The sequence below is a fragment of the Macrobrachium nipponense genome, chromosome 8, assembly GCF_015104395.2.
Source record: "Macrobrachium nipponense isolate FS-2020 chromosome 8, ASM1510439v2, whole genome shotgun sequence".
NCBI classification, from domain to species: Eukaryota; Metazoa; Arthropoda; class Malacostraca; order Decapoda; family Palaemonidae; genus Macrobrachium; species Macrobrachium nipponense.
Window position 1 is genome coordinate 33243062 of NC_087203.1, and position 15087 is coordinate 33258148.

The following is a 15087-nucleotide window of genomic DNA, read 5'->3' on the forward strand; positions in this document are numbered from 1 at the left end:
TGATTGCCCTTCTACCTGGACGAGATGGCGTACGGTCTCATTTTCAAGATGGCGTTGATTGGAATTGAAAAACTGTTAGAATATGGTTTTACCATAAATCTACATCAGGCCGAGATGCCATAGAGCGCTTAGCTTTGCCTAATCGCTTTACAACTGCTTAGGTTCCTTCTCTGTGTCCAAATTCTTCCTGTCGCCTCTTATTTATTTTATTATCATATCCCACATTCATCTACGTAGTTAATTCTTGCAGTGTTTCTAATTCCCCTGACCTGCTAATCTACCACTATCAATATTTTATCTTATAATACAAAGATATTTTATATTTCCTGGTCCTATTTTGCATTCTGGAATTCGCGTCCTACTCCACCTATGTTCATAATTGTCAAGAATAGTAGAATCAGTAGTAACAGTCTCCATCACATAAGCATTTCCAAGACCAGTGCTTTCCTGTATTTAATATCCCCGAGCAAATTCGACATAGGTTGAAAGTCAACAGAGTTTAGTAAATATATATATGTATATATATATATATATATATATATTATATATATATATATATATAAATATATTATAAATATATATATATATATAGATATATATATATGTATATATATATATCGTATGTATGATATATATATTTACATCCATACATATATATATATGTATTTATATATATATTTAACATCCATACATTATATATATTTGTATGTATGTATATATTTACATATATCTGAGTGTGTGGAATGCACATTCTAAAAATGCAAAAAAATGCAATAGCACAGAAAGGCAAAAACCAAAAAAAAAAAAAAGGTAAGATCATATGCATCTACAACGGAACAACCATATGCATCAACTGCCATAAAAAAAAAAAAAAAAAAAAAAAAAAAAAACTTTCTTCCGCTGCAAACGAAACTTCTACGAGCCAGTTCCCAAATGCCAAAGAGGCCTTATTCGCTACCTTTCGCTTATGACCGGCCAATTATCTGCCGCCATCTCCCAACCCATTCGGTAACCTTTTGTGCAACCTTTGGTATAAGAAGACCTTAAAAACCGACCGGTCTCTTGTAAGGTTTTATTGGATTTTAAAAATGTGCGGACCAGGCTGTCAGTTCTCCTAGTTACGATAATCATCTTTAAAAAGGCAGAGAAATGTTGGGTCATCATTTTCTGTAACATTTTATTTTACTAATTTTTTTGGTCAATTAAATGTACGCATTCAGTGCCATAATTGCATTCCCTCCGTGACTTGGAAGATTTTTAATAACAGTAATTTTTGGAATTTCGTGCAATTGCAGCTGCTTCTCTCTCTCTCTCTCTCTCTCTCTCTCTCTCTCTCTCTCTCTCTCTCACAACACACACACACACACAAATCATCCATTTCGGCTTTAATTTCAAATCTCCCGCACACGCCTCAATGACGAATACTTATATTCTCACTACATCTAGAAATTTATTTTTCTCACATTTTCTTGCTGAAGAATCTATCGGAATAACTTTATAAAACAACAGACAAATTATCTACGAAATGTAGACCAAAATAACGATGGAAACTTCGAAAAAGTTTATCCTATAGCAGTGGCTAAGGCTACTCATATCTGGGTAATTTGAGATCAACCGATTCCGAGTGATAAGAGAAAAACACAGCATCTTGTCTTGGAAATTTATTTTAGGTGTTAGTGAGGGATTTTTGGACATCATTCAGTGCAAAATAATATACAAAATGAATAGTAATGTAAACTGAAAAACAAGTGAGAAGTACAATAATTAATAACAATTACAAAGATATGATAAAGACGATGATAGTCTCGGATGCCCACTCACTCAATGACCGAGTTTGTCAGATAAAAAAAAAATAAAAAAATAAAAAAATAAAAAAAACCCCAAAGAATAAACTCGTGTAAAATATGATAAGAAACGAGAAACATTATACGGAATCCTTTATATTACGAAAAGAAGATAAACGGTAAGAAAAGAAAGTAACAAAGATAATAATATACGATTCCTTTGCTGAGCGATGAACTTTGGTACCAAGTATATTCATTATCAAATTAGACATCAAAGTGGTATATACATAGGATCAGCATTTCAATATTTCCTCTTCCGGATGATGTTAAAATGTATGTACTGGAATACAACTTAAAATATTCAAAAGAGAATTAAAAAGGGGTCAATTCAACCAGGATTTCTAAACATTTTCTCATACGAATTTTTTCGAAAGACTGGAGAGAGAGAGAGAGAGAGAGAGAGAGAGAGAGAGAGAGAGAGAGAGAGAGAGAGTTACGAGTAAGTGTAATGGTGAAATTATTAGAGAGAGTGTGTGTGTGTAAGAGAGAGAGAGAGAGAGAGAGAGAGAGAGAGAGAGAGAGAGAGAGAGAGAAAATACGTGTGATTTTCGGCTATATACAATTAAGAAAATTAAAAAAGATCTTCCCATACGAACCCTCTTGAAGGACTGAGAAAGGCTACATCCTACCCAGCGCTCATCTTTAGGAGAGAGAGAGAGAGAGAGAGAGAGAGAGAGAGAGAGAGAGAGAGAGAGAGAGAGAGAGAGAGAGAGCGAGAGAGAGAGAGGGGAGGTGGCCAGAGATCTCAAACTCCAGGAAGATATTTCAAATTGCACGAAAGGTCATGCAAGAAAAATGTTGTCATAATGGTTAGTGATCTTGTGTGAATTTCACTCTCGTAATATTTCATAAAGGTGACAGCAGACGATTTCACCTTTTCCGTTTCACAATCCTGTTTTTTATTTTTTTTTTATCAGTTAAAGGGGGAAAACATACTTCCACGGATCGTAATTTTGCAAGAACACTAACATTATAGCTAGATGGAAGCTGGGCTGCCCGTATTTGATTTTAGTCTAGTTTATATCTTGAGATACCGCACATCTGCTTTTTACTGTTCGACTTTCGAAGTAATATTGTGAAAAAGATAAATTAGTCTACTTTGTCACGGAAACAGTTGAAAATTATAGTTAATTAAAAACACATCATAAGGGCGTAACATCCAAAAAAACAAAATGACGGTAGGAATAAAAATAATTACGTTTACCTTCCCCGAGACAACCCGAAATTTTCACACCCGACGAAAAAAGAAGCGTACATAATTATCGTATTATAATTAGAAGCTGACAGAAAAAAACCAAAAGGACGCCACTGTTACAAAACACCTGCACGAGCTGACATGTAAAAGTGAGACCGGGAAAGTGTGATACAAATAAGGTCCCTTAAATGTCAGAGGAATGGGAGATGTGTTTAACCATTCCACCTTCTACTATACTGCATTGCTCTCTTTTTTCCACCTGCAGGCGCAGGTGGCCATTGCTCTCTGAGATGATGGTATGAAAGGGCGTTGCTAAGTTGCTAAATCACACGCAATGTAAGAGTTTTTATCTCTCTTCTACCGTCGTGTTCCTGTTAACGGTATATCAAAGACAGATGAATGAAAGGGTTTGTCGATCGTCGAGAGCCAAGTGAATGGAATTCGATTCTTATCGGCTGAAACGCATTGGGGACAATGACTTCCACAGAGAGACGTGGAAAGAATTTTAGTCTGTTTTTTGCTATTTGCACGTGTGCACATATAAGAATTAGTCCCAAATATTTTTCGGAGAACATCCTGATTTCCGGTTTGCAGGCAAGTCAGCAGCCTCTGTCTTAACCGAACTGAAATCTTTATGGGAAAAGGATCCTATCAGGCTGGCTACTTTTGAACCAGCTACTCCATACCTGCCTACTTTTCTAAGATCACTGTGGTGTGACTTGTACAGATATCATACCTTGCCAATTGTCATGTTATGGCAATCATATTAGCTTCATGAAGTCTATTGAAATCGTTTCAATTTCTTTGTTTCCATCAGATAGTTTGAATATAATCTTATTTCGTTTATTATCGGTTGAAACCTCAGTTTCATTAAGAAAAATGAAGATATGGCATATTTTTTGCCAGATTTTGCCAGATCTCAGTTTAGGGGTCCTATGATTCGTAAGAGGATTTAAAAGGCCATGGTCCATTTGATTAAAGGATACTCGCTCTTGATCAGCCACTGTGATAAGTATGGACAGCTCAAGTGACTCTCTCAAACGCCAGTTTCCAGAAAATATATAGGGATGAGTGTATGTCCTTCCTTATTTAATGAATCAAACAATGAAAAGATAGTGAATTGCCAAGGTCTTATTAGACTGATTGATTTATGAGTTTACGGCCCAACACGAAACACCGGAGCCTACAAGTCATTCAGCCTTTCTATAATTATAGAAAGAAAATGTCGGAGTAAATAGAATCAGGATTGAAATAAAAAAGATAATAATTAAACAGGTAAGAAGCAAACCCTTTCCTGGACTCCCAAGATCTAAAGCGAATCTTCCTAAGAAGGATTATTATCTCTGCATGAAGCATTTAAAGGACCTTCCATACCCGTAGATATGGCAATTCTGCCTTTTATACTTGGCCCCACCAGAGCGATCTTAGAAAAGTAAACGCACTATAGTATTAGATTAAGGAGTCCCAAGACCCTGGCCAGGTAAAGGGTGATTTGGTTATCCAGAGTGCTTATCAAGATAGACAGGTTTAGATTAACAGGGTTTGTACACAGAAAGCTTGATGAATAGCCGCATTTGTTCAAAACCAGTTTGACTGAGACCAGAGAAACATATAACCTGACTAGCTCAGTTGATTTCACTGGGACTTCAGTGTAGTGATCCTGGGTTCAACCTTCGATCGTGGCTTGGCAGGTTTTACTGGCAAATACGACCTAACTGTTCCTCTGGGCTACGAATGATGGATTTTGAGACATCAGCATCAACTGCCTGGTTCTTCCTGGTCCAAGCTTGATTAGGGAGGTTTGGTCTCTAGGACATGGTAACTTTTAACCCTGTCAAATACTTGAAATCATGATTAACTGTAAGATCCCATGTAATCTAATGATAAGCAAGGCATTCTCTCAACACCACCGGATACCCACACTGGCTCTACCTGCAACAAAGAAATCACATGGTGAAAATCAATATAGCAAATTAATTAGCGTTTCATGAAACAAGGACATAGAAAAGTTTTTTTTATTTTAAATGAGAAAATTAACAACTAAATTACTTTGTCATATCAACAAATAACTGCATTTTAAAGACATGTTCCTTCTGTAAAGACTAGAGGTGTACATGGTTCATGAAGAGAGTATAATGAAAATGAAGGAGGGCTTTTGGAAAGTCTAAAATTGTGCCTGGCTTAATCAGAAGAATGAGAAAGGGTGGCTGTAACTGAAGATTTAAAAGCAAATATGCAAGACTGAGAGAGGTGTGGAGTATCTGCTGGGAAAGAGAAGGAAGAGTCTGTATGGGAGTGTTTGGTAAGTAGTCTGATTGGTGGAAGAATATGATTTCTAAATAAAAGTATTCATAAGCATACTTGAGAAAAAAAGAGACTGATGAGGAGGGGTGGTTTTTAGATGTTGGTGGAAGAATATGATTTCTAAATAAAAGTATTCATAAGCATACTTGAGAAAAAAAAAGAGACTGATGAGGAGGGGTGGTTTTTAGATTGTGTGGTATATAGTAGATGGAAGGGTAAGTTGATAGTTGCAATAGCGAGAGGAGTGGCTGGAGGTATATCAGCTCATTATCTAGTAAAGCAAAAGTGAAAGTTAATAAAAGTTTTAGCTGAAGAGGATATTTTTAAACAAAACCGGTGTTAAAGACACTAAAGTCTAAAGGGTAAATAAAGATTATACGAAATTGAAGGATAAAGCTGTAGCAAAACGGAATGTTTGCAACTAAAGGAGAATAGAAAGCGGTAATCATACTATAATGGGCGTAATGTCTGTCTGTCTGTCTGTCTGTCTGTCTGTCATGGCCAAACAGCTGGTCAGATGGGCATGAAACTTAGCAGGGTTATGGTGGGGACCCCTAAGATAGTTTGTAATGGGGTTTCATCCAACCTACCCCCCTCCTTTGTAGGGGGTGGGGGTGAGAAGGGATTCCCTGAAATGGAGCTGTTTCTGGCCGTGAAACGAGGCTGGTTAGTCGCGAATATTTCAGCTCGGACACAATAGAAGATGGAAATTATCATCAATATCCGCAAGATATTTTGAATAACTTAAATCCATCGGGACTGCCAGTGCACAAAATAACGTTGAAGAAGTACTGCCCGGTAATGTTGCTTCAGAACTTTCGAATCCTGCCAATGGACATAATAAAAAGGAAACTGACAAGTTCTTACTTCTACTCTTTTTGGAAGACACAGGATCATAAGAGCATTTATCAGTAGCCATAACGCACTGACATACAAGTTGCGTCTTTGCAGTAACATAATGAAAAGAAAGATACTTTATTATTCGTATCACCGTGAAAAGTAATTGACAAAGAAACGAACCAATCAAGAGCCCTGTTCCGTTAAATGAAAGTCACCGACAAGAGAGAGAGAGAGAGAGAGAGAGAGAGAGAGAGAGAGAGAGAGAGCCATTTAACGACATTAATGCACTACAATTTTATAATTTTATCTTGCTATCGAAAAATGAGAGAGAGAAAGAGAGAGGAGATAATTTGTGATTTGAGAGCTAAGTAATCCGATAATCCCATCACCGTCTTCGTTACTTGACTTACATTGAGAGAGAGAGAGAGAGAGAGAGAGAGAGAGAGAGAGAGAGAGAGAGAGAGAGAATCATTAATGAGGGTAAACAATGATGAATACGAACTTCTTTACGTTCATTGATCGTCCCTTCACTTACTTTAGGAGAGAGAGAGAGAGAGAGAGAGACTCATTAAAAGAGGGAAAACAACAATGGATAAGAATTTCTCTGCGTTCAGTGATTGTCCCTTGAATTACATTAAGAGAGAGAGAGAGAGAGAGAGAGAGAGAGAGAGAGAGAGAGAGAGAGAGAGAGAGAGAGAGAGAGAGAGAGAGAGAGAGAGAGAGAGAGAGAGAGAGAGAGAGAGAGACTATTCGTGTAATCGCCCTTATTTTAATATTGCTGAACAAATAGTACATATAAATTTTTCACTTCTGCACCCGTATTTTATCACCCATCGTAGATGGGTAAGTTTGCTATTTAACATAATACGTAGTAGGATGATGAAATCATAGGGTTGATGAGAAAAAAAAAAGAGGGAGATATTTTACTTATAATTGCCTGATACTGGATTTGATAGCATTAGGCTTCATGAATAATGAAGAGGATAGTCAAGTTCAAAGTAAAAAGAAAATAACGGTGAGTATCATGAAACTTTACTAGGTAAATCTAAGTGAATACTTTAGGGAAAAAGAAATTCTTCTATTGGGAAATAAACTCAACAAGGAAGGTCAACGAAAAAAATAATCTTAGAATAAAAGTTGCAAATGGAGCGAAGCTGTCGAAAGAAAATGTAGTGTTGCGTTGATAGAGTGATTATTTTGCAAATTTGCTGAATGCTTAAGATAGAAAAGAGCAGACCTCAATAATACAAGAGTGGGAAAGGTTATTGTTAAGTTAGGAACACATTTGAAATTAACTTGAGGCTGTGAGATAGAAAATTTACCGTTGTAATTCAAATGGTTTTAGTTCCTCGGTGTAACATACCATTTCCCTGACTTATTATTGAAGTTTCCAGGGCACTCTTGATTTATTGGCTCTTCCACTAGAAATGATTTATTGTTTTCTTCGAATTTAGTAGGTTTGCTGCAGAGGTGTTCTTTTGTTGCACATAATCAACCACGACTTCATTGTTCCATCAGCAATGAATCAGTGCTCAACGAGTTTGAATCAGCCTAGGTTGAAAATGTATGCCTAACAATTGTAGAAAACACTTTTGCTATTACTGTGAAAACTACCTTCTTATTCGTGAAATTAAGCAGAAGCGAATTATCACTGATTTGAAATATCATTATGAGTCTAATTTACCCTTGTTTCTCTGACATTCCAACCTTAATACTTTTAGGAAGTGTCTTGAGTGACACAACACAGTGACAAAGGAAGAAAGTTTCTTTAATAAGAGACTTTCCGCATATCTCATAATCCCCGCATGTATACACGTCATACTATTCTTACTTGTAAATTCCACATTAACCGGAATTTAATGACATTCGATACCCAATTTCTTTTACTACTTTTTTAAAGAGATGAAACTTTTAAAATAGCCTATGGACTAACTTTCAATAACGGGCCCTCCCTTTATTTTGAAGGATTTCGATAATTCTGGCTGGCTGTGGTGGAATAAAATTTAACATTTAACATAATATTTCTTATTTGGTTTTTAAAATATGTTGTTTTTTATAATATGAGTAAGTATTAATGAAAACTAATGTAGAATTACTACATGGAAAATTGCATCAACACAGGCCTTAAGTTATAATAATTAAGTTATTCATATCTTTGAGACGGGTAAACGTTTTCTTTTAATCCTTTTCAGTGAATAGAAAGAAAACGTACATTGAAAGAGTACCTCTTTTAAACTGCTCCTAGTTCTTATATAACTCCAAGGAACCCCTTCTTTTTTTATCTAAATGATTATTAGCTGTAATCACCGCAGACGCTATAATTATGCAATTATCGTTAATTAAAACTTATCTGGGTACATCCAGTGTTTACGGTACGCTGACTCCAAACTTCAAAACTGATTAGGCTTCCATCAAACGTAATAGACAACATAGGGTAAAAAACCGCATGGTACAGGGGTGGACCATGTACGATCAATGTGTACAACCCCAAAAAAAGTACATTATAACGCATCCTGACATCGGAGATGGGCATCAGACGCGACTTGTTGGTGAGAAACGGAGCTAAGGACCTCTACTTCGGTGTCAGGACGCGTTATAATGTACTTTTCTGGGGTTGTACACATGATCGTACATGGTCCACCCCTGTACCATGCGGTTTTTTACCCTAATACCTGACAACAGAAAAATTAAACTTGAGGAGCAATAAATAATGAGGAAAATAAAATAAGCAGAACACATTTTTTTTTTTGGCGCTCCAGGATATAAGGACAGAAAAGGAAATATTTGGCACCACATTCTTATTATAAATCAAAATTAGGTAATTTAATATCGAATCTGGCTGTGAAAAATAAAATGGGAGTGTCAGTCATATATTACCAAACATTCAGGGGAGCAAATCATGTTATCTCCTATAACTTATGTGAGAGATGCAATGGAAAACAGGGAAAGAAAGACTGCGCAACAAAAACAATTCGAACAAAATTCCTCCGGTAAAAAAAAAATAAATACATAAATAAATAAATAAATAATAATAATAATATTCACAAAACAAAGAACTTTTCGGAGCTTCATTAACATAACCTCAGACAAGATAATAAACTTCAAAAAAGTGTAGAGTTCAAGAACCCTAAAAATCTTTGTTTTTATCATCTAATCCAATTCATCATCGATGTCTGTGAGGAATTCCTCTCACAACGATTTTATTTTCTAATATTTTTGAGTATTCACTTGTTTCCATGCTATTTGTCTTTTATTATAGTTATTAGTGTCTGTCTCATAAGAAATTATTGATTGATTTTCACTGCGTATTGCCGTCTGTCAGGTAATCGACAGACTGGAACTATGTTACTGTATTTGTATTCATGTGAAAACCAAATGCATTCGCATGCCCATATATTTTGCAAAGATATGTACGTCTACATTGCATGACATAATAAGGGTGAAAGAACCACATCTATTCGAGAATGACACTCTTAACATTATTTTATCTGATTTTGCTATGTTCTAGTACGTAGTATCTGTGGTGCGGTTAGCACCGAAAAGATGGTTTTACACAAAGACGTAGTCTTTTGACATATAAACGTCAGTAGACGTTTTAGTAACGAAGTATAATTAGTTATGATAATTCATTTGTCTTTATGTATGTGAAATTGTTCTTGGTGAATGTATTGCGCATATTACGTATGGTAAGAGTTGGTGTCATTGGGTCTTGTTTGTGCCTCTCGCCAGAGAAGCCATTAGGAGAGGTCAAAAGATCAGGAGGGGAAAAGAAGGGTAGTAGATCGCCCCTCTGAACGCTCCTTTGCGTGCCCCTCTAGGGGTGTGTATGCGTATGTGCGTAGTACACTGTATGGGCATGATATCGCCCAAAACTGTATTGACACACACCACCAATTAATTCACTACATTTAATAAATATGTTGAAGTTGCACACTGTATTTGGGGAATTTATTTTTGACAACGAAGTTGATAATTATTGTAGAGTTTTTTATGTTCATGAAAACCTTGTACGTCAGTTCTACATTCGTGGTAATTGAATAACTTGTCTCTTTCCCCACAAAACCCGAATGCAGGACGGAACGGACAGCTTCTTGGCTCAACTTTTGAGGTGACCTGTTATCTAGTTGTTGTGTAGTGATGTGTGTGTGGATTTTAGAAAGGGCGATTGCCCTGATTCTTTTAATTTTGTCGTAATTTGGTTCATTTGAGTGCCATTGATTTACAATTCCCCTTGAGTGATTAATTTCATTTGTCACTTATGTGTTGTTACTCTTTGATATGTTTTAACTTTTAGTTTATTAAATTAATTTTAACTTTACGTTTATCAAATGCGTTTCAATATCCTTCGATTTTATTTCATTTTTCCTATGTTTCAGTTTTGTGGATGGTGAATATGAATTGATCTGATAAACCTTTATTGTGTTCATACCTTAAGGTTATGCAAATAACTTAGAAACGAGATAACACAGCGGTCCTCTAAGGTCTGAAAATCAACCTGTGAGTACTCGCAACATTTAGAGAGAGAGAGAGAGAGAGAGAGAGAGGCACGTACCTCTCGTCGTATCTCGTGTAGCGATTTATGATCTGAGTTCATGTCTACAAGGACTGCTCAGTAAGTGAAAGTACTTAATTGTGCTACTATTCATTAATGATATTGGTGTGTTATCCTCGTTAATAATGAATTGGGTTGAGAGATATCTCCCCGTAATTTAGAAACCGCAAAGGGAGTTTTGTGGAGTTGTTACGTAAGGCTTTTAGCGGTTTTTTTGACCGAAGTAACAACGTTAAGCATATAATACAGTCCACTATAAGTCCATCTTTTTCGCCACAGCTTCTCTCCCTTCTTGGTCCTTCGAACCGGATGTTTAAACACTTCCGAATTAGTTATTCTGGATACTGAACACATTATTTTGGACTTTGTAACTTGGAATCAGATCATTCTATATCACCATCGTTTGTTGTTGGATTGTTTACAGCTCCTTTCCCTTAGTTAGAGTCATTTTATGCTGGCACATAGTTTTTTGAACAACCACACACACACACGACAACCAAAGATAAAAGGTCGACAACTAGGTGAGTGTCATTCTCCTTTTTTGAAGGTAGAGTGGGTTCACATATAAGTATGCGATGTAAAGAGACGATGTGTATTCTTCCGTCTCACTGCAATTTGACTTTTGAATAAGAGTTTTGTAATACGGTATTGACCAGTATTATTTTTGTAGAACACAGATTGTTAACTTGAATGTTTTTCTGTGTATCAGTGTTTTTCGAGGAAGTGTTGTTACTTATCTATATTAATTGAGATTTATATTGTAATTGTTATTGTCAACTTTGTATGTTTTGTAAGGTGATTTTGCCTTAAAATTTTCACCATGGATGCAGACAATTGTAGTAATGCACTCATCTTGTATGAGGCTGCTATAAGTGAAATCGAACGACGTTTGAATGAGGTAAAACGTGTTGAACAGTTGTCTACAGCAGTAATTAAGCTGCGTTTAGGGTCCCTTCAGAAAGCAGCTGATTCACTACAGACAGCCGCTTCTGAATACTATAAGGAGATTAAGGGTCGTGAATTAGTAAATGCTATAACGAGGACTAACGGTTACCTCTCTGGCGCGGACAACGAAATCTCCAAACTCACCGATCGGTTAGCAGCACCCACACCCACGCCCGCCCCAGCGCCCGCGCCCACACCTGTTAATCCGACACCTGCGTACCTGCTACCCCTAGTATTCCACAACCTAAGTTGCCTCAAATTACGATACCTACTTTGATGGCAAAATTGAGCAATGGTATCCTTTTTGGACTGTTTTTAAAGCAGTTATTCATGATAGGCAGGACATGAATGATGCCATCAAGTTTACTATGCTGAATAGTTATCTTAAGGGTAAAGCACGCGAAACCGTTGAGGGTTTAGCTATAACTCCAGCTAATTATACTGCAGCGATAAACCTACTGAAAACTCGTTTTTCCAACGTTGGGAAATTAGAAGAGAACTTAAGAAATCGGCTGTTAAGTTTACCGCGTCCTGAGCATGATGCAGAGCAACTGATGGATTTCCTTATGAAATGGAATAGCATCGTTCATCAGTTAGACGCTTTACCAGGTATTACGAGCGGCGACTCTAATGAGAAAGCAATTATCAAGCGGTGTTTATCAAAGGAAACATTGCAAGCCTTGTATCAGAGATATGATACTTGTGAACTCAGTATAGATCAATTGAGAAATTAATTGAGCGTTTAGGTAGAAGTAATATGCATAACCCCACGCCATCACCGTCCAACCCAGTTAAGAGTGGCAAGGATCGTAACACGAGTTCGAAAAACGAGCGTCAAGCTAATTCGCCTAGTAGTGCTTTCAGAACTAATGTCAAAAATACCCCTAAGAAAATAACTTTTTCTTGTTGTTTTTGTCAAGGCGAACACAGCGGTAAGGTCTGCACGAAATACAATACTTTAGAGACTAGAAGAGCTCGTATCAATGAATTACAACTATGCTTTGGTTGTTTACGAAAGGGTCATCGTTTATTTGAATGTAACAGTAAGAGTAAGACATATTGTTTTAACTGTAATGGTAAACATCATACATTCTTATGTGCTAGACTATTACCTAATTCTACGAGCGTCAATGTAAATTCGTCTCAGCAACCTTCTAGCACCAAATCAGGCCATAGTAGAGTTGATAATAAGCCTATAGAAACTGCTCAATCGCAGCCTAGTTTCGGTATATCCAGAAATCAGCGGCCACGAGTAATCAGAGTAATTCTCAGAATAATGTTAACAGTAATCAAGTAGCTGTGAAAAATGTCGCATCTCTTCGACCGACAGCGTTACCGACAGCCACCCTTCTATTGAGTAATGATGGGAATCGGATCCCGGTTCGAGCATTTTTAGACAGCGGATCTCAAAGAACGTTCATTAACCCAAATGTTGTTGAGAAATTGAACTTAGTGCCCATAAAACAAGTGGAACTTACATTAATTCCGTTTGGAGATAATGTTGAAACTAAAATGTTTGATGTAGTAAGAGTAATGGTTCGAGCAGGTACTAAACGTATCAAATTAAATGTTGTTGTTTGTAATCATGTTAACACTTCCATACACACACCTGGTCTACACAACGTGTATCTGCGATTGCAAGAGCGAGGTGTTAAACTGGCAGATAAGAATATTGAATCAGATACCCTCAGTGATATAGGTTTGATTATTGGTGCTGATTATTATAATGCATTTGTGTATTGTCACGATAAATATGATGATGTATGTTTGCTTGGTAGCACTGCCTATACCCAATTGGGCTTGTAATGTTATCAGTGATGATGAAAATGTAAGATCTGTAATAAGTACACAGAGTATAGTTTGCTCGAGAGTCACTGCTTCTGTAAATCCTCTTGAAGATGAGGATATTTCTAGACTGTGGTCATTAGATACGATCGGCATCGGGAAGGATACGCGATCCTATAACGATCAAGCAGCGATCGAACATTTCAATGAGACTATTGTAAAGACTGATAATAAATATACGATTGATTTGCCATTTAAGAGCGATGCCAGACCCCCTACGGGTTATAGAAAAGCTTTAGGTCAATTATATTCACTTAGGAGAACCTTTCAGTCTAAACCAGTCATGTTTGATCAATATCAGTCTGTTTTAGATGAGTATGTTAAGTTAGGATTTGTTGAGGAGGTAAAGTTAGAAGATAACTCCTTTGATCCAGTTGATGGCATTAATCATTATTTACCTCACCACCCAGTTTTCAAGGAATCTGCTACGACTCCAATTAGGATAGTTTTCAATGCAAGTAGTAAGGAGTCACACCATGCAAAGTCCCTCAATGATTGTTTACATGCGGGACCTAATCTGGCGACGAAATTGACAGATATGCTGCTGGAATTTCGTCAGAACAAATATGCTGTAGTAGCAGACATAAGTAAAGCTTTCCTTAGAATAGGAATTAATGAAAATCACAGAGATTTCACAAGATTCTTATGGTTTGCTGATAGAGATTTTAAGCATGTCAAGACTTTCAGATTTAAGGTTTTATTGTTTGGAGCTACTTGTTCACCTTTTCTGTTGAATCAGACAATACAGTATCATTTGCAAAACTATTCAGATCCCATCGCCAACTCAGTCAAGAAGTCCTTTTATGTGGATAACTTTATGAAAACTTATGAAAATGTGAGATTTAGAAACTCGAGAGTAATAAGGTAAACCAAATTATGTTGGAAGCTAATATGCCTTTGGGAGAATGGGCTAGCAATTTGAGTTCATTTAATGATAAACATAGCCCAGATACTGTCAACTTGAATGCAGTAAAACTACTCGGTCTCTTGTGGGATACCTGTAATGACTCATTGAGTGTAAAGATGCCGTCTCAGATTGTTACATATTTGAATAATCTAGGAAATGTTTGTACTTTGACTAAGAGAAAGGTTGTGTCTCTCCTTTCAACCATCTTTGACCCTTTGGGAATATTGGCCCCCGTAACAATTAAGGGAAAACTATTTGTGAAGAAATTGTGGGAACTGAAAACTGACTGGGATGACGAACTGATGATGGATTTAAAGAAAGAGTTCGATGAATTGTTAAACCAACTCAATTCTATTGAGGAGATCAAAGTCCCTAGATCTTGTTTTAATGAAGGAACTTGTAGCTTACATGTATTTGTTGATGCCTCTCATGTGGCTTATGGAGCCTGTGCGTATGTTGTTAGCAGTAAGCACCAAAGTCACTTGCTAATTAGTAAGTCTCGAGTAGCTCCGAGCCCCCCACTCACTATCCCCCGTCAAGAATTACTTGCTTTGACTATAGGCATGCGCCTAGCTGTTCATTTGTTAGAGATTTTTGGGGATAAATTTTCAGATTGTACTGTTTGGAGTGACTCCCAAGTAGCTTTGAGTTGGGT

General features: G+C 36.8%; 1 protein-coding gene across 1 annotated transcript; it reads left to right on the plus strand.

Annotated features, from left to right (window-relative positions):
* Nucleotides 1–13439: 13439 nt before the first annotated feature.
* LOC135223033 (uncharacterized) lies at nucleotides 13440–14393 on the plus strand. The gene has a single exon (XM_064261540.1). It carries the CDS (start codon nucleotides 13440–13442, stop codon nucleotides 14391–14393), a length of 954 nt encoding a protein of 317 aa, XP_064117610.1.
* Nucleotides 14394–15087: the final 694 nt, after the last annotated feature.